Genomic DNA, 18,808 nt, shown 5'->3' on the forward strand with positions numbered 1-18,808 from the left:
GAAATCAATTCCTTTCCTTTTACGTTAGTTTTACCCATTGGACATGTACTATCTGGTACTAATGCTTTTGTAGTAACAAAGAAATATTTATGTGGTAGTATTTATTCTCAAGGGTTGCACAGGTCATACAGAGTACTTCTCTAAGAATTTTTTAGATTTTCCCAAAATTGGAAAACAAATTATTGAGCTTTAAGGATAAGCCTCTATTTCCAGATTTTGTTGGAACCAAGTGTGAGACACAATGTATTAGGATGATTGAGTGATGCGACACTCAAATAATGTTAAACTGTGGTGTTTTTGCTTTTGCTGTTTCTAATATTTTCTTAATGTCTTTTTAAATTCTTTACTGCTTTCATGGTGGGTAGCGCCAGAGATGGTTGGTATATTATTTTTATAATAATTTTAAACAACTTACAAATTTTTAAAGCTGAAACCTTAAAATTTGCATGCTTTATTTAATAAAAATTCAAACAACAGCTTCATATGGGTATATCTGATAATTAGTTATGTTTAAAGAGGTTTCATAAACCACATTTTAAGATTACTTTTCAGTGACTTAGTCACTATTGCATTGTTCAGTTCATTGTTTCCTTTCTTTTCTTTTCTCTTTTTTTTTTTTTTTTTTTTTTGAGGCAGAGTCTCACTCTATCGCCCTACCCAAGCTGGAGTGCAGTGGCATGATCTTGGCTCACTGCAACCTCCACCGTCCAGGCTCAAGCAATCCTCCCTCCTCAGCCTCCTGAGTAGCTGGGACTACAAGTGTGCACTACCACACATGGCTAATTTTTGTATTTTTTGTTAAAAGCAGGGTTTCATCATGTTGCCCAGACTGGGCTTGAACTGCTGGGCTCAAGTGATCTACCAGCTTAGACCTCCCAAAGTGCTTGGACCACAGGCATGAGCCACCATACTTGGCCATGATTGTTTCTTTTAGTCCAATACTTACTTGCAAGTTCACTTTAACAAAAGTAAAATAATATTTTCTTCATCTAAAGTCTATGATGGCTTTTATTATTAATCGTGCTAGCCTAATGAATCTAATGCACACATTTAGCTACTATATCTTTGCATATCATATAAAAACTTAATATAGTACAATGGGTTGTGAACACCATATTGAGTTAATAAGCCTAGTAAGACATTTAGTTTTCATCTTTCATTTACAGGGTATTGTGACTAAGCTATTTTTAAGAGAATTGAATTATTAAGTTTGAAATCACAGAAGCATCTCATGCATGTAAGCATTTATGCAGAAATGTTAAACCATATTTCAGTACAAGCAGTTAGAAAATTAAACATTTATTTGAAATCAATAATGTAGCTATTTGATTTGACATAATTTAAACTGTCCAGTACATGTCACCAACAGGAAAATAAGTGGACTAGTATTGATAGCCCACACTGTAACATGTGAGCTATAATAATTTAATACATTAAAAAACAAGCATGGCAAGTTCATGAAGGATGAAAGAATCATGTACGAGTGGTGTTAAGTCAGCTGGCTAGTACTCTGGGAGAAGATCAATGTACTGCTGAAACTTACAGCAAATGCCGAGATACATTTCAGAAGTAATCAACATTTTAAAATGTTTAAAATATTATTGAATATTCATCAGACTTTTGAATTGAAAAGAAAATTTTGTAAGGAAAAGAAAAATATGGACATATAGCATCCAATTTTTTAAAATTTACTGTCTAAAAATATATAAATACATTACATATACATAATTAAAGCAATTAGACAAATGGCTAGGAAACTAAAGAATCAACAGATAAATAAAAAAGCACTAGTTCACAAAAGAAGACCACAAGTGGCTTACACATATGTAGACATGTTCTGTCTAATCAAAGTAAACATACAGATCAAATAAAGAACTGTAATGCCATTTTAATCTAGCAGATTATTTTTTAAACTAACAATCAATCAATACAAATGAAAGTGTGATAAAACAAGCACTGTAAATTGTTGGCAGTCCAGAGTTAGTTCAGAGGTAACTATGGCCTAGCAGTCTCTTTAAAGGGTGACTTGTTATTAATACTTTTATTTCTGTTTGATAGCAAAGCTTTAAAGCAATCTATTCTGATGAAAAAATAAGTATGAATGTGCTCAATCTCTAAGAATAAAAATACCTAGTCAACATTATTCATAATTTTAAAATGCTGGGAAACAATCATAAAAATTAATAGCATTTTATATAGTCATAATAAATTAGTTTTGTGGGAATTTAAAATAATCAAGGTCTGCAAAGATGAAAAGAGGAAGATAGAAAACTATATATATGTAATATATTACTTACATAAGAAAATTATATGGCATAAATATATATTCATATTATCATTAAAATCATTTTTAAAAATCTATAGATAGAAAAAAAGACATACCTCAAAATGTAGTGGTTTTTCTTTCCTTGATATGCTTTTCTATTTCAAAATAAGAAAATTCATCAAAATATTTCATATAAAAAGCATATGGTGAATAATATTTTAATTACTTAATCATTCTTTTGTGTGACATTAGCTTATGATAACTCCCATCACTACATAAGTAAATAAAGTCTCATTTTTATTAAGAAGTTTGAAGCTCAACAGGATATGGAATTATTCAGAGTTTATTAAATTGTGATTTGCAAAATGGGACTTATGAAGAAGACAGGAAATGTGTGGGAAATTTTATCTGTGGAAGAAAGAAAATCAAGAAACCTTATAATATATAAGGATCCTTAAAAAGTCAATATGGAGATAGATATTATTGTAAGTCATATACTAACACTTTATTATTAAAATAGTGATTGACCTCTATTTTACTTTGACTCTTATTCTGCTTTTCGAATATTGATAACACATTGACAAATAGTATTTTCAGGGTACTTGAAGTGACACTGGTTTACTAGCAGAATGAACTGATAACATTTAAAAGTACCGTATGGTATCAAACATTTCCACATGTAACTCTCTTTCTATCTGTCATTATCTATCAATGTATCATCTATCTACCATTTATAATACACCAGAAGATGACATAATATACAGATCTTCAGATATCCAAATAAAATAATTTTAAAGAAAAGTTTACTTACAGTATTTTAAAGTATTTATTTTTCTAAGTATTTGCTGGCTGTTTGAAAAATATAAATAAATATAGCAAAATGTATTTTGTGATAAGAATAGATTTTTTAAAAATAATGATAAGTAGTCTCATATTTACTCAACTAAAGATTGTATTCCAAGTACTGGAAAGACATTTTAAAAAACTTGCACAATGATTACGTCACTGTAATTGCTATATAGTAGTAGTCTCTGTGCTGTAAACATAATGAAGACTATCCTTTGAACATTAATAACAAATAAAGTATGGCTTACAGCTTTGTAACTACCTTCCTCCTCTATATGATGATGTTTACATTGGATTTATAGAAAGATAAGAACATTTACATAATTATTCTAAATAAAAGTAATTTGGAGAGATGCAAAAAGATACACAATTAGCTAACATACAAGTAGATATGGTCAGTCCAATTAAATAAAACACCCAAAGCAGAGGTGAAAACCAATGGTTACCTTTAGGAGACATTTTGTTTTCTTTAGGAATACACTGCTGTCTGCATATTATTTGCCAATAATGTGTTGCATGGCCACTCCAAATTACAAATTACCTTTCTGAAACATTTCGGTTCTGTTAGTAAGAAAAAAAAGGTAGAGTATGTAGAGAGCACTACCACATTTGCTTCTACAAGGAGACCCACAATGTAACCTCCACTTTCATTGATCAGTGCAAGTCTGTGCTTTTCATCTTTGTGTAGGCCAATGTGTATAGATTTACAGGAAAGGGTAGGAATGGGGAGAGGCGGCAAGACTGGAGATGGCCCACAGTTCAGTTATCTTATGCAATAAAAAAAAGAGAGAGAGATTGGAGTAAAGAAAGACAGACTCCTTTGCCATTAACTTATAATTCAAAATCTTGGTGGAAAAACACTTTCATAGCAATTGTGTTCTTACACTTAATAAATCAAAGACAACTTAACTTCTAAAATATGCAAGGAAGAGTAGGAGTCAAAGAAGCCAGTCCGCTACAAGCAACAGCAAGGCTAGTAGGGGAAGTTTTCTCCATGGCAAAGTAATCTGCAGTTGTGTGTTCCACAGAGGATATGGCATTGCATTTAAAAGAAGTATTTTACCAGGGCTCTGGTCAGTGCTAACCAGGAAGATCATCAGGCTATCTTGAACCTCTCATCAATTTGAAGTCTAACTATCTGAATAATATTTAAATTAATAATAATTTTTAAAGCTAACAGATTTCATTTACAATAGAATGATGTAGTAACTAGCCTTTTCTGAAAAAGAAACCTTTATCTTAATTGTATGTATTTTCTTCTGTCTCTCATGCATGCTAACCTCACATACATTTAAAGTGTTAATGGGTCTCAAAGAACTACCAGTGCTATACACCTATATAAAAATTCAGCAAGTCAACATTTGACCTATAGTTATTTATTAGTTGATCAAAGCATGAATATTTCAACTTTAGTGCATAGTCTTTTTTATTCACTGATTTTATTTTATTTTATTTTGCTGTGAGCATTTCGGATATTAATTATTTTATTCTGTTTTACAGGAGGGGTTCAAAATGGGACTAACTCTTGAAGGCACAGTATTTTGTCTCGACCCATTAGACAGTAGGTGCTGACATCAAGAAAAAGAAATCCTGATTCATGTTAAATGTGTTTATATACACATGTCACTTATTATTACTTTAAGATAGGTATTATTCATGTGCCAATATGTTTTTGAATATTTTAATATTTTGAAAATTTTTGCAGTTAAATTTCCTCACCTTCACTATTGATCTGTAATTTTTATTTTAAAAACAACTTACTGTAAAGTAGATCATACTTTTATGTTCCTTTCTGTTTCGACTGTAGATGAATTTGTAATTGAAAGACATATTATAGAAATACCTGCCTTGTGTCTGAGTTCTATTTAGTTAGCATCTTGAAACTTGTATTCATTTTCCAGATGGCTAGTTTATTAATGATTTCCCAAAAGCTATACCTTAAAGATAACTTTTTAAATTCTGAAGAGATATGCCAATGTCAAACTAAACATGTTCTGTTTTCAAACCAACAAACATGTTACTATTCATTAGACAGATATCATTTTATGTATAAATACTGTTCACATCACTGGGAAAATGTAAACTTTAAACATAATGCCACAAGGTCACTAATTTCTAGCAGGTAAAATTATAAGGATATAAATTCCAATAATAAACCAAATGTATTTAGAGTATTAGTAAATGCAAGGTGATGTTAGTTATGATCAGTTATACTCTAAATATTTAATTTGTTTTATAAAGATAGTGAAAAAATGAAAATTTGCTATTTATTAAAAAAACATTAAATTTCATTCCAAATGAGATAAGTTATATTACTATAACATCTAAGCATCATCTGATTTGATATTCCCTAAAAAACATTTGGAATATATGCTATCTGTAGATTCAGTGTCTATTACCCATATTTACTTTACCAAATATATTTCTCCTCACTATTACATAAGGACTACTCTTCTCATATTTTCTTCTTTGATGAAGATATTTTTCACCAAAGTTTATTTTGTGATGCCCCCTTGGTTTTGATACTTTAAAATCTGTGGCAACCGTTCTATATGAATTATCAATATTATTTGGTAAATTCAATCTGTATTTGTTTTGTTAAAGTCAAAAATCTCATTTTTCAAAAAAAAAATCCAGTTACTGCTCAGTTTAGTCTTGAACATGAGCAATAAAATTCTCTTGCATTTCATTCTTGATATGCTGATGAACCTAGACTTTTAAAAATATTTGTCTTCTATACCTTTACCCATTACATAACAGACTAATTTGTACTCAGTAAAACAAAAATTTATGGTCAAAATTTCTAACTTGGTTCATCACATTATAAGATAAATAAATTAAATTAATGAAAATGTGACTTAGATTAGGGGTGGCCCTCAAAAATAGATTTATCATTTACTCATGGGAATTTTCTTCAAGTGTTAAAGGTACATTTTCACTAGGAAAAGAAATCAAATATGCTTATGCAATATATATTTGTGTGTTTTTCCTTAATGTTATATGGTATATATGAGCCTTCTTGTTTAGTTTCTTTGATCTGCTAAGTTGTACCTGAATTAGAGGGCAATATATGTTTCATAAAGAAGAGTCTTTATAATTTTGTTTGTCAGATAGTATTTTGGAATTTGTATAATGAGGATGTTTAGAAGCCATATAAGTGGCTTTTTTTAACAGATAGAATTTGTATTTTTATTGTACTTTAAAAAGATTTATGTAATAGGTATATATTTAGTGGCCATTTATTATCAATGGTAACACAATAGAGTGCTAAGATGGTATTTGCACATTTAAGATATGTTACTTTACCAATTTTTAATGGTAATCAACTCTGCTACTGGCATGATGAAATAGTACATAACTGGTCATTAATTATGAACATTTATTTCTCCAGTGTGTTTTTATGAAGATCTGGTTGAAAATTGTATTTCTATGTAAACTCAATGATATGTTTGGTTTTCCTGAAAATAAATGATTTTAAATAAATTAAATTGCATAATTCATTTGTTAAATAATCTCTAATTAATACAGACACATTCTGAAGCTAATTATATAACAGATTTTCTTGATCATAAATGGAGCTAAAAGAAAGGAAGAGAGTAAGAGGAAAAGGCAAAGAAGAAATAAAGGGCTTTACCTTTAACTTCATTTCTTGCAGCCCACACACATTTTAGCTTTATGAGCAAATATCATTCAGTTGTGAAAACAGTGGACTGATCCTGCTGGTGAGAGAGGTCATGATTTGCTTCCTTTTACCAGAAGCATCTGGTGCAAAAACTGTATTATGTAAATATCAATTTCATAACTGGAGGCTTTTTTTAACTTAGCAGTAATACAAAGGGTGTCTTGGCTGATAGTTTTATAAAGGTGGAACTTGATAATGGGATGTGGATTATGACTAAGAGTGCAATCAAGAAGAAGTTTTGAATCAATTTAAAACGTGATGTTAAGTATTTTATGGACACGGGACTCACACGCACAGCCTTTGAACACCAAGGAACAATTCATCAATTCATTCAATGAAATTCATTTATTACCCACTTTATATGAATAAGATGTACTTTATGGGGTAAGAAAACATCTAGCAAGTTTGCTAACAGATGTGTTAGCAGGTGGCATTAGATTGACAGGATCCCTGATTTCAGTCAGTTTATTGTCATAAAGTAAAAGTATGGGAAGCATATAAGTGAATAAATAAGAGCGAATATGTATCACAACACTGTGTGAAACAAAAACTTCCCCAGGAACACTTATATTTAAGTATGTTTAAGTCTGGTTACCTCGTACTAGCTGATGTCAGCTATCAGACATCCAGTGTGAAGTTTATCAGAGCAGGCCAATGGTAAAAATTTTCTTCGTCTCTTTTTGTTCTTTTATTTTGGATTTGGATTTTTCTTAAAAAATTTAATAATATTATGGGAATGTATTTTCAGTAGGATTTCTGATAGATAATATGTTGTATTTCTAAATACTGATATTTTTTATTCGTTTTTATGTTACTTAGCATAACCCTGAAAAAACTGGCTGTTAATGTTTTTCTATTCCAGTGTTTCCACATATACTTCCAGATTCAATATTTACTCATGATTTTGGGCTTCATCCTCTGTTAAATTACTTGAAGAATCTTGGAATCAATTTTGACAACTGAATTTCAGACTCCACCTAAACTACACCCTGTATAGGGAACTTACAAATGTGATGGTCACAGTTGGAATTGCCCTTGGACCCCTGTGTCTCATGCAGAAAGTGTCTTCTTCCTATATAATTTCAGACAAATATTTAAAATCTCCCCCTTCTAAGTCCATCTCACAAATTTGACACAAACCTTAATTCTTGTACATTTATTTCATGTTTTGATCTTTTGTTGTTAAAGTCTGTGATAATCCACTAATGAAACTCCCTCTCTAAAAGCATAATTTCTCTAGAATTCCAAGTGGGATTTTCTTAATCTAGCAAGAATGCCACCTCCTAAAATCATTTATGGTCTATTTTCTTGCTTTCAAAATACAGTTTAAGAAATATGAATATTACGTAAGTAGCAGACAGCATTGTCTTTCTCTGGATTCATTTTTTTCTGCTCTACTTCTTAGCTTCTAATCAATACTATGCCAATTCTAATGGCATACTTAAGAAGGAGTTGAGTTTAAAGGCTCACTTCTCATTTTTCTGACATTACATGATAAATTGAAATAACCAAATTTCTTATTTCTATATCATTAACATTGTGTTTTTTTGTCAGTTAATAGTACCACCAAGACTATGTAACACAAATTTTGTAAAAATTTATTTCCTTTACTTTAGCTACATTTTTGGCATTCATTCAGATCTACATGCCAAATTCATTGAACCAAATCTAGTTTCCAAGCAATTCTATAGACACCTTGGAATATTCATTAAGACTTTTAAAAGTTTATATTTTCATTAAAGGAGGCCTGATTAGAAGCTATAGAAGTTGTCTTCTGAAAAGTATTTTCCAGTACCCACTGGAATAACAAAGTTCTCTGTGAATGAGCACTCTGAAATCTCATACTATTTTCTCAGTACCTTGGACATAATCAACTTATGATAGTTAATATATTTTGTAAAAATCAATAACATATTGTCTAAGAAACAGCTTTCTTTTTGTATTTTTAATACAGCATTTTTTAAAAAGCTTTCCTCTCCATTTTTCAACCATTTTGAAGGAAGGATTGCCTTGACATCCTTCCTCTTTGTTACCAAGTACAACACTTTGCCCATAAGCATTCATTAAAAGATTGCATATTTATTTAGATGCTTCTTGCTAATGATGTGAACTTAAATTTTGTATGTTCTCTTAGAAAAGAACAACATGCCTTCAAATAAATGTTGGGAGAAGATAACCACTATCTCATTTTCAATAAAATATTTATTATTATTTTAACTTCTATTGTGGCAATAATTTGCTAAATAAATATCTTAGTAATTATTGAAGTTTGTCTAACAATCACCATAGAATCATAGACTAAGGAAGTCTGGCCCAATTGATAGAGGAAAAACAAAATAATGGTTACTTAGTGTCAAAGAGGCTATGAAGATGCCTCATGAATGTTATGTAATTAAGGGACAGGGCCTGTGCTCACGGGGTTGGAGAAGTATATATATTAAGTGTGTATATTAAAGAATGACAGCTAAAAACTCAAACTGTAACTTTTCTTGAATCCCATATTGTCGTCACACAGTTTTCACTGGTTTGATGTATTTTTAAGTTCATATTTCTGTCCTTAACTTTTTATTGTCCTCTTATTTCAAATGAACTTTCAGAAGAACATCTTGGGGTCCTTCCCAACTGCCTACTCCCTCCCCTCTGTCTGGCCAGGCTGTTATGTTCTAGTCTGTTCCAAAGGTCACTTGTTCCAGTTGAAATAGCTGTCTGGATGGCTTGGAACTAATCCAGACACTGGTTCTTTCCTGCAAAGAAAGCAAAGATAGATGTTTGTTTCTTGGTTACATTTTGAAAGGAAAAAATAAAATAATTTTATGGCTGGACCATGCTTGAAAAAGATCATATAATTCTAGAACCCATTTAAAATTGTTATTATTTTCCAATATTTTGTGTCTATTTTTATTTTTTATATACTTTTCAAAATCAGTTGTTTAGTATCAGTATCATTAGACAAATAGGCAATTGTGTGTCAGAAGTATATACAGATAGATTTTGTTACATTTTAATTAAATACTAATTTCTCTCTCTCACATACGCACTCCATTTAACTATTAAGTTCTTTATTTATCTTATTCTTAGTAACTGCTTTAACTAAAGAAAAATAAACTTGAGTCAGGCTAGACAGTACAGGGAATAGAGGAGACAGGTAATGAGGGAATACTTATAAATCTTCATAGATATCAACTTACCCACACTTGGCAAAGTGGCTGTGTGCACATATTTGACCTCTTCATTTTTCAGACAAGTTGAACCATTTTCGGGCCAGGGAGTACAAAGAATGATGCAGTTATCTGAAAAGTTGTTTCTACAGTGATTTCTCTTTAATCTCCCCTACTTCCCTCATAATGCCTGCGGTTTTTGTCTTTTCTACATAAAAGGAATTAAACAGAAAAATTGCTAAAAATAAGCTGGTTACCGTTTCATGACTTCCAGCCACCAATGGCAATTAGAAAAACAAATATTCCTTCCTTGGAATCACTTGAGTTTGTAAATTTCTAAACCATACAGCTCTTGAATTTTTAAGTAACTTTTAAAAAGATTCCTTACAATGAACAAAGCCTGATCTACAGGGAACTGTTGAACTAAAATCATAACACTCTATGCTTTGATGTTACAGCTTTGCTTATAGCATTAATTCAGTATTCTTTTGACTTTGGGAAATTCATGTAATGGGGTTTTATGTCTGACATTCACAAGCATTAGCCATTCTTGGCATAAGGAAAGGAAGAAATTCCCCCAAATAAACCTAAGATTTAAAAAACAATTATCAGAAGAATCCTGTATTTTACATTCTTTAACTTGCCTACTAGTTGTAAATAAATATTGAATCAATGGCTTCTAAGTAAATAGTGTCCCTGGCTCAGAATTAGAGATAATAGTAGTCTTGAAAAAAAGTACAAGAGCGATCACAAAACTGTTCCAACCTTTGAATCTCCTTATTATAGAAATATTTTTTGTAAAATATTTCCCTTCATAACAATCAGTTGAATGCAGGGCAAAAGTATCATTCTCTCCTTTCTCAACCTTTCCTACTCCTAGGTACACATTTAAAGACAGACCTCAGTATATATTTACACTGGAAAAATGGAGCCTGTGTTTCTCTACAAAAGTATTAATGGCCTGCCACATTTTCAGGATGACTTCAAGATGAATGAGGTATGTCTCAAAAGAATTCCAAGGCTCCCCCTCTTTCCAAGTGAATATTAAACCTTGAAAACGCCAGCAAAAAAAAAAATTCTGAAACATGCAAGGTAATACTACATCAAAACACCAAAACACAAGTATTGTTACATGTACTCACATGGATAGAAATATTTAGATTCACAGAGAAGTTGTCCCATACCTGGGTTTTTCAGGAACCTGCGTGTATGTGCTTAGGTTTTGTAATGTGTGTGAATATGAATATTAGAATACTTTCTTGAAATAGAGTCAAATAAAACTTGCCTTTGACATGTTGAGTAATACTCTTTGAATGGCCTTTTTGGTAAAGTTTTTCTTGTTTGTTGTACCTGTAAAGGAAGGGAAATGCAGAGAACATAAAAATCCTCAGCATGCCGTTAAATCTTCCAAAGGCAGCAATTGCCCTGTGCATTTCTCATCATTTTGCATCCCTTAATCCTTAATCATAGAGCTGAAGCTGGAGAAAACAGCTGGCCCTGAAAACCACAAATGGGCTCAAGTATTTATTATGTTATGCAAATTGATCAAAACTCTACAACTCTTTAGAAAATAATTTACAAAAAGAAAGAAACCTAAAACAGTATTCTTCTTAACAAGCAGTTCAACTTTGTTTTGTTAAAGAAGCAATAAAGAATATCCAAATAAGATTTATTAAATAGTTTCTAGACAGAAAATAAAGTCAATGAGACCATGGAAAGCACATGAGTCATATGACCTAGTTGAGTTTATTTAGAACACACACACACTCAAAAAATTTGGGATTCCATCAAAACCAGATTGTTTCCCGCACTGTTCCCCAACTAAAAATTCGAAAGTCAAAGGAAAATTGGAGAAAAGTGTTCAAAAACGCTATGCACGAAAATTGTCTAACAACAAACAAAACAAATTGGATAAAGAAAAAACTGTTATACCATTTTGATTTTTATTAGTCTGTTCAATGGTATTTTTATTTCATATAAATAACTTGCATCAAATACCAGTGATCTTTTCCTTTAAGAATTAGCAGGAAAATTATAATAATGAATTCATTTTGAGTAGTAAAATGAAACAATGTAACTAGGATTTAAAGAACGAGAGAGTTATTTTGGAATGTGCTTGCTCTTAAGAAAGGCCAAACAAGATTAAAATAAATGCATTAATTCATCATTGTTCTTCATGAGAATGACCAATTTAAAGCAGAGAGAAACTTCAGTTCTGTTTCAAAAGGTCAGCTGTGATGGTATTCAAGAGGGAAACTGAAGTCACATTTTTAATACTTAAGACAGACGCTTAATGTTAAAAGACTTCTCTGATGAGATCCTTTTGTGCCAACTGGAGTCTATGCTCCTCAGTGGGTATACAGTGGAAGAAAAAAACAAGTAATTGTCCTTTACTAATCCTTTTAAGTGCTTCAGCTGCACATACTCTGAAGGGGCAATTGAAATGTCTGCACCCTGCTTACTTCTCCACTAGGACTATGCTCCCTTTCCAGTAAGAAGTCTCTCTCTCTCCATAAGTATGTGTACAGAACTGAAGTTTTTACAAATGTGATTTTGAATTTGCTCTAAGCCAAATATTAAAACAGCTTGGAGTATCCATTCTGAAAACAATTTAGACACACATTCTTTAAAAATTTCAATTCCTAAAGGAAAAATCATCAAAGGAAAATTGTATAAACAATGAATATATATTGGCAAGAATAGTGTTTATCCATGACCGCCAAAATTTAAGATTACTGATAGAGATTGTGGTATGTCTATGTGGCTAGAAAGATTATTGTCAGATGAACAATCTTTTCCATCCAGCACTCATCATAGAATATTCTTTGGTATATGTGAAACCACAAGTACATCAGTGGGAACTTAGTGCAGTAAGTTGGAAATACTGGAGTCAAACCACTAATCATGGCAGTCAGACTTCCCAGAATAAATTCGTTGCAATAGAAGTTATGCCAACTACTTGAGTTAAAAATGTGGCTTGAAAAGTTACAGATCAGCATAATATAGAAGGGTTATTAGCAAACTACAGTAATGTGGTTTTAAAGTAGACAGTTTAAACAGCATTTCATAATTACATTTTTCTTAGATACAGGGTCTCAAACGAAAGACAGTTGGAAGCACCATCAGTTATATATTTAATCAAGCTGGGGTTTGCAGATGAATGTATCTATTCTGCCTAAGTGAATTTTGCTCATAAAATATGAAAGCCTTTTGTTGTGTAGAATATATGTCAGCATACATAGGTCACAAAACAGAAACATTTTTCTCATTGTAAACTACACAATTGTCCAGGCATTTTCATAAGTTAGTCTTAACATTTTTGATACTTCATAATTGTGAATTAATATGACCTAGAGTCAAGGCAATTAGGAATATACAAAAGTGTGATTATTTTAAAGTTTCTATTTAATATTTATAGCAATACTATAGACAAATTCAGGATGAAAGTCAGGTAGGGTGACTATCTTTTAAACGTTTGTATGAACTTCAAATTTCAGACACAAACAAAAACTAAAGTAAGGTACATTTTAGGTTGACATACAATCTTTGGTTGAGAATTACTATTATTTTAATGCTACTTCTTAACCATACTAATTGTTATAAATCCAGTACCAGTGTGTTTAACAAAGTATTTTCCTAAAGAGCAAGAAGTATGTATATTTTCACTAATTTGTAATGAGGTCTTTACATGTAACTTTTTTTAGTTTCCATGTAGTTTTTCTCTTTCTGTGTGTGTGTGTGTGCATGTTTTCATTAAAAATATTTTTTGTGTTATTTTTATAAAGAAAAATTTGCAAAATGATTTTCTTTCTTAATTTATATATATATATTTCTTAATGCTACACAAGGCTAATTTTCTATACATGATACTTTTAAAAAATTATTTTACTTATGTAAGGATGCTCTTTTTGATCACCTACTAATTTGGCTCTATATATGGGTTATTAATACCAGGAAACTTTATGCATTATCTTTCACTGAGTTAATTTTGTGAAGCAGAAATAATCTGTTTGTCCTAGGATAAAGGGATTTACTATCCTGCTCCCCCTCGAGTTTTTCACAATGTACATAAAATGATGTAAATTATTTAACAGAAACTTCTGATTACCTATATCATGATTTTCATGCCTATAGATGCAAAATTGCAGCATAAACATTTTTTCAGGTGAATAACCTGAAATCCACAGTGTGTAGATATTTTCCTATTGAAATAAATAGTTGTTTCTCTAATATTCCACATTACTTTATAGACAATCAAACACTTTTGACAGATGAAAATAAGAAAATCAAATTGTTTTTAAAATTCTTATGCTAAGAAATAGAAGGTAACATTTGTTTAAGTAGATAATTAGCCAGTCTTGGTGGTGCATGCGTATAATCCCAGCTACTCAGGAGGCTGAGGCAGGAGAATCGTTTGAACCCAGGAGATGGAGGTTCTGGTAAGCCAAGATCACACCATTCCACTCTAGCCTGGGAAACAAGAATGAAACTCCATCTCAAAAAATATACATGGGAAAAATATTTATTTAATAATAAAAAAATTAATATCAAAGTTATTGTCAATATTGATAACCAATGAATACAAATGTTCTGTAACTTATAAATAATTGTAAAATACACGGTACTATTATTATTAAATTTAATGGACAATAGATTTCTCTACTGAGATTTAAAGTTTAGCCAAGTGTGAATTTTATTGTGTGATAGACTGTGGATTATGTTCTGTGTTAAATTTTTTTAAAACCTATAGATACTGTATGCTAACCCATATTCCTTTACTAGTTGTAACTTTGGTTCTCACTTCTTTTTATAGTAAAAATTACATTCAAGTACAGTGATAACTTAATAGTGTGTTGAGTTTATCATAGTAATGAATGTTAAAATGTTCTGAAATTGACTTTGAGGCAACTTACTTGGATTAACAAATCTCAGAAGAAAAAATATAAAATATTAGGACAGTGGCTATTCTTAATGATATTAGTCCTTTCTTAATTAAAACTTCCATGTTGTATAATAATATTTTGACAAAATTCAAAATGCTGAAAATTGCTGGTGAGGATGTGGAGCAACAGGTACTCTCACACGTGGGTATCAGAAAAAAAGAAACAAATCTGCTCTTTGGAAAATAGGCTGTTTCTAGGTTTTGGGAAGAAAATATATGAGATGAGTTTGGAGCATCATGTAGCGTCTGAAAATAAGAGATTGTTTTAAAAAAAAAAGAAACAGAAGAAATGATACGATGATGAGGATATGTCAAAGAAACACAGGAGTCAACTGAGAGACCTTCCATTGTCTAAAGATGGAACAATCTGAACAACAAAAACGGTAGTATTGGTTTATAACCCAAGTTTTAAAATAATAATCCATGAGTTCACATTGATAAAGAAGTGGTTGAATAAATTGAGGAGAAAAGATACAACTCCATACAGAAGAATTCCAAATAATTTATGTGATACTTTTTGCCATCAACGAGGTGAAGCATGACTCATCACTCTTTAAGCATGGGCTATGTATAGACAATTCCAATACAATGTGAAAAGAGTACAATGCTAAGGGAAGAAAAAATTAACTTTGCAGTGGAGAAGCCTGATAAACTATCAATCACAGTGCTAGTATATGCTCATGATATGATGAAATGGCACTTTACTTCTGAGGACTTCCTCTCCAATACCCATAAATCCAGGCTAATGATGAGAAAAAAAAATGATCAGACACATCCCAACAGAAAAACACCCTGCAAAAAAGCTGACTAGTACTACTGAAAATTGTCAAAGCCATTAAAATCTAAGTTAGTCTGAGAAACTGTCACAGCAAAGAGGATCCTAAGAAGACATGATTACTAAATGTAATATGACATACTGATGGAATCCTGGAACCAGATAAGGAAATTAGGCAAAATTAAGGAAATCTCAATAAACTATAGACTTTTGTCAATAATAATAATGCATCAATATTAGTTCATTAATTGTGGCAAGTGCACTAAAAAATAAGGTATTAATAATAGGAGAAGATGTGTGTGGTATATGGGATCTCTGTAATATCTTTGCGATTTTTCTGTAAATCTAAAACTGTTCTGAAATTTCTAAAAGTTTATTGTATAAATATTACCAGCTACTGGAGAGGCAGCTTAAATGCTTACCGATTAAAGTTTTTTTTATTAACACAGAACTCCAGACATTTTTAAAAATATAGCTACAAGAATAAGAAAATTAACTGGAAAAATGCCTGTTTTTCTTTAGGCCCACCACTAGAAGAAAAGCATGTTTAGTCTAAAACCTAGAAGAGAACTGTAGATTCAGAAATATAGAAGTGGTAATGTGTCCGGAATTGGTGGGTTCTTGGTCTCACTGACTTCAAGAATGAAGCTGCGTACCCTCGCGATGAGTGTTACAGCTCTTAAGGTGGCGTGTCTGGAGTTTGTTCCTTCTGATATTCGGATGTGTTCAGAGTTTCTTCCTTCTGGTGGGTTCGCAGTCTCGCTGGCTCAGAAGTGAAGCTGCAGACCTTCGAGGTGAGTGTTACAGCTCTTAAGGCGGTGCATCTGGAGTTGTTTCTTCCTTCTGGTGGGCTCGTGGTCTCGCTGGCTTCAGGAGTGAAGCTGCAGACCTTTGCAGTGAGTGTTTCAGCTCATAAAAGCAGTGTGGACCCAAAGAGTGAGCAGTAGCAAGATTTATTGCAAAGAGCGAAAGAACAAAGCTTCCACAGCATGGAAGGGGACCCCAGCGAGTTGCCACTGCTTGCTGGGGCAGCCTGCTTTTATTCTCTTATCTGCCCCACCCACATCCTGCTGATTGGTAGAGCCCAGTGGTCTGTTTTGACAGGGTGCTGATTGGTGCGTTTACAATCCCTGAGCTAGACACAAAGGTTCTCCACCTCCCCATCAGATTAGCTAGATACAGAGTGTAAAGTGTCCACACAAAGGTTCTCCAAGGCCCCACCAGAGTAGCTGGATACAGAGTGTCGATTGGTGCATTCACAAACCTGAGCTAGACACAGGGTGCTGATTTTTGGTGTATTTACAGTCCCTGAGCTAGACATAAAGGTTCTCTACCTCCCCACCAGACTCAGGAGCCCAGCTGGCTTCACCCAGTGGATCCCGGACCGGGGCTGCAGGTGGAGCTGCCTGCCAGTCCCACGCCCTGCGCCTGCACTCCTTAGCCCTTGGGTGGTCGATGGGACTGGGCGCAGTGGAGCAGGGGGTGGCGCTCCTCGGGGAGGTTCCGGCGCACAGAAGCCCATGGAGGGGGTGGGAGGCTCAGGTATGGCGGGCTGCAGGTCCCGAGCCCTGCCCCGCGGGAAGGCGGCTAAGGCCGGGTGAGAAATCGAGCGCAGCGCCGGTGGGCTGGCACTGCTGGGGGACCCAGTACGCCCTCCGCAGCCGCTGGCCCGGGTGCTAAGCCCCTCATTGCCGGGGCGGCAGGGCCGGCCGGCTGCTCTGAGTGCCGAGCCCGCCAAGCCCACGCCCACCCGGAACTCCAGCTAGCCCGCAAGCGCCGGGCGCGCAGCCCGGGTTCCCGCTCGCGCCTCTCCCTCCACACCTCCCCGCAAGCTGAGGGAGCCGGCTCCGGCCTTGGCCAGCCCAAAAAGGGGCTCCCACAGTGCAGCGGTGGGCTGAAGGGCTCCTCAAGTGCCGCCAAAGTGGGAGCCCAGGCAGAGGAGGCGCCGAGAGCCAGCGAGGGCTGTGAGGACTGCCAAGCACGCTGTCACCTCCCGGTAATAATCAAATCATAATTGAGTACGCATTAATTTTATAGGAAGTCCATAGAAATACTAGATTTTTTAAAGTTGCAAAATATTACAAAATGATATTTTACAATACTATTCCACAGATTCTATTTCAATTCAAGAGTAGTTTACTGTCCTCCAAGCACCTTGGGAAGTTAAATAAATAGATATGGTACTTAATATGCTTAAAGCCATGTAGAGAAAAAGTCATTTATATACCGTTGCGTGGTCATAGATTAACAATGAAAAAAGTAAAGCTGCTAAAAGTAAATGAATGAAATTTTACTCATTCACAGCAGATACCACATAAATATTTTGAGTAGATCAATTTTATTTGTGCAGGGAAATATGAAACTATAAACTTAACACATTATATTTACCCTCAAGAAGATTTTAATTAGGTTGGGGATATCAGATTTTAGTACTTGAATAATTCAGGAGGAATCAATATAAGGGTCACGGAAAGGCGTTTTAATTTAGGTCACAGTGAATTCTACCTGTTGATTCTGTTGAGGAAACTACTTGAGGCAAGGCCAGGCAAGGATACCCTGTGTCAACAAATGACCCCCATGTACCAGAGGCTAACAACGAAGTTTATTTCTCACTCACACCACAAATTCATTCTGAGTTATTGCTATTCTCCTCCAAGGAAGCCCTACACCAAGTAAAAGAAGCTGTTTCTAACTGGGGCATTACTGATCCTGTGGTAAAGAGAAGCATGGCAAGCCACATGCTGACTCAGCAGTTCTGCTTGGCAGAGTCACATATCACTTCTGCTCAGCAGTGAAGACATATTATTTTGTTGTCCAAAGTAAGTCACATGCATACTCCTGAGTTCAGCAGAAAAGGGATATAAAGTGGAACAGTACAAGGAGGGAAAGAAAAAGTTGGCCATCAGTAACATAATCCATGATACGCATTAAGTGCCACCAATACTTACTAACTTTGTGACCTTAGAAAAGTTACATAATATTTTTATGCCTCCAACTCCTTACCAAGAAAATATGAGCAATATTTAGTCATAAAATTAAAGACAAAATGAAAATAAATATGTAAAGCATTTAAAATTAGACAGATACTGAATAAATGATAGTGATTATTATAAATACCAAATGAATGTAAAGCTACTGT

At 33.4% G+C, this 18,808-nt stretch overlaps 1 protein-coding gene and 1 long non-coding RNA gene across 29 annotated transcripts in view; both read left to right on the forward strand.

The window, feature by feature from the left end:
* GULP1 (GULP PTB domain containing engulfment adaptor 1) overlaps positions 1-6,600 on the forward strand; it is a 324,107-nt gene extending 317,507 nt beyond the window's left edge. For 26 of the 28 annotated variants that reach the window (XM_054549588.2, XM_063712905.1, XM_063712913.1 and 23 more), the window contains one exon: positions 4,613-6,600. In XM_054549588.2, coding sequence (XP_054405563.1) covers positions 4,613-4,684 — 72 coding nt within the window. In that variant the 3' untranslated portion in view covers positions 4,685-6,600. The remainder of the gene's footprint in view (positions 1-4,612) is intronic. The other 2 variants (XM_054549583.2, XM_054549582.2) reach the window with 2 other exon arrangements.
* A 10,503-nt stretch (positions 6,601-17,103) lies between these two features.
* LOC129058068 (uncharacterized) overlaps positions 17,104-18,808 on the forward strand; it is a 130,347-nt gene continuing 128,642 nt past the window's right edge. Inside the window, exon 1 of the long non-coding RNA XR_008522900.2 lies at positions 17,104-17,665. This is a non-coding gene — a long non-coding RNA (uncharacterized LOC129058068). The remainder of the gene's footprint in view (positions 17,666-18,808) is intronic.

This window comes from Pongo abelii, chromosome 11, assembly GCF_028885655.2.
Source record: "Pongo abelii isolate AG06213 chromosome 11, NHGRI_mPonAbe1-v2.0_pri, whole genome shotgun sequence".
Taxonomy (NCBI): domain Eukaryota; kingdom Metazoa; phylum Chordata; class Mammalia; order Primates; family Hominidae; genus Pongo; species Pongo abelii.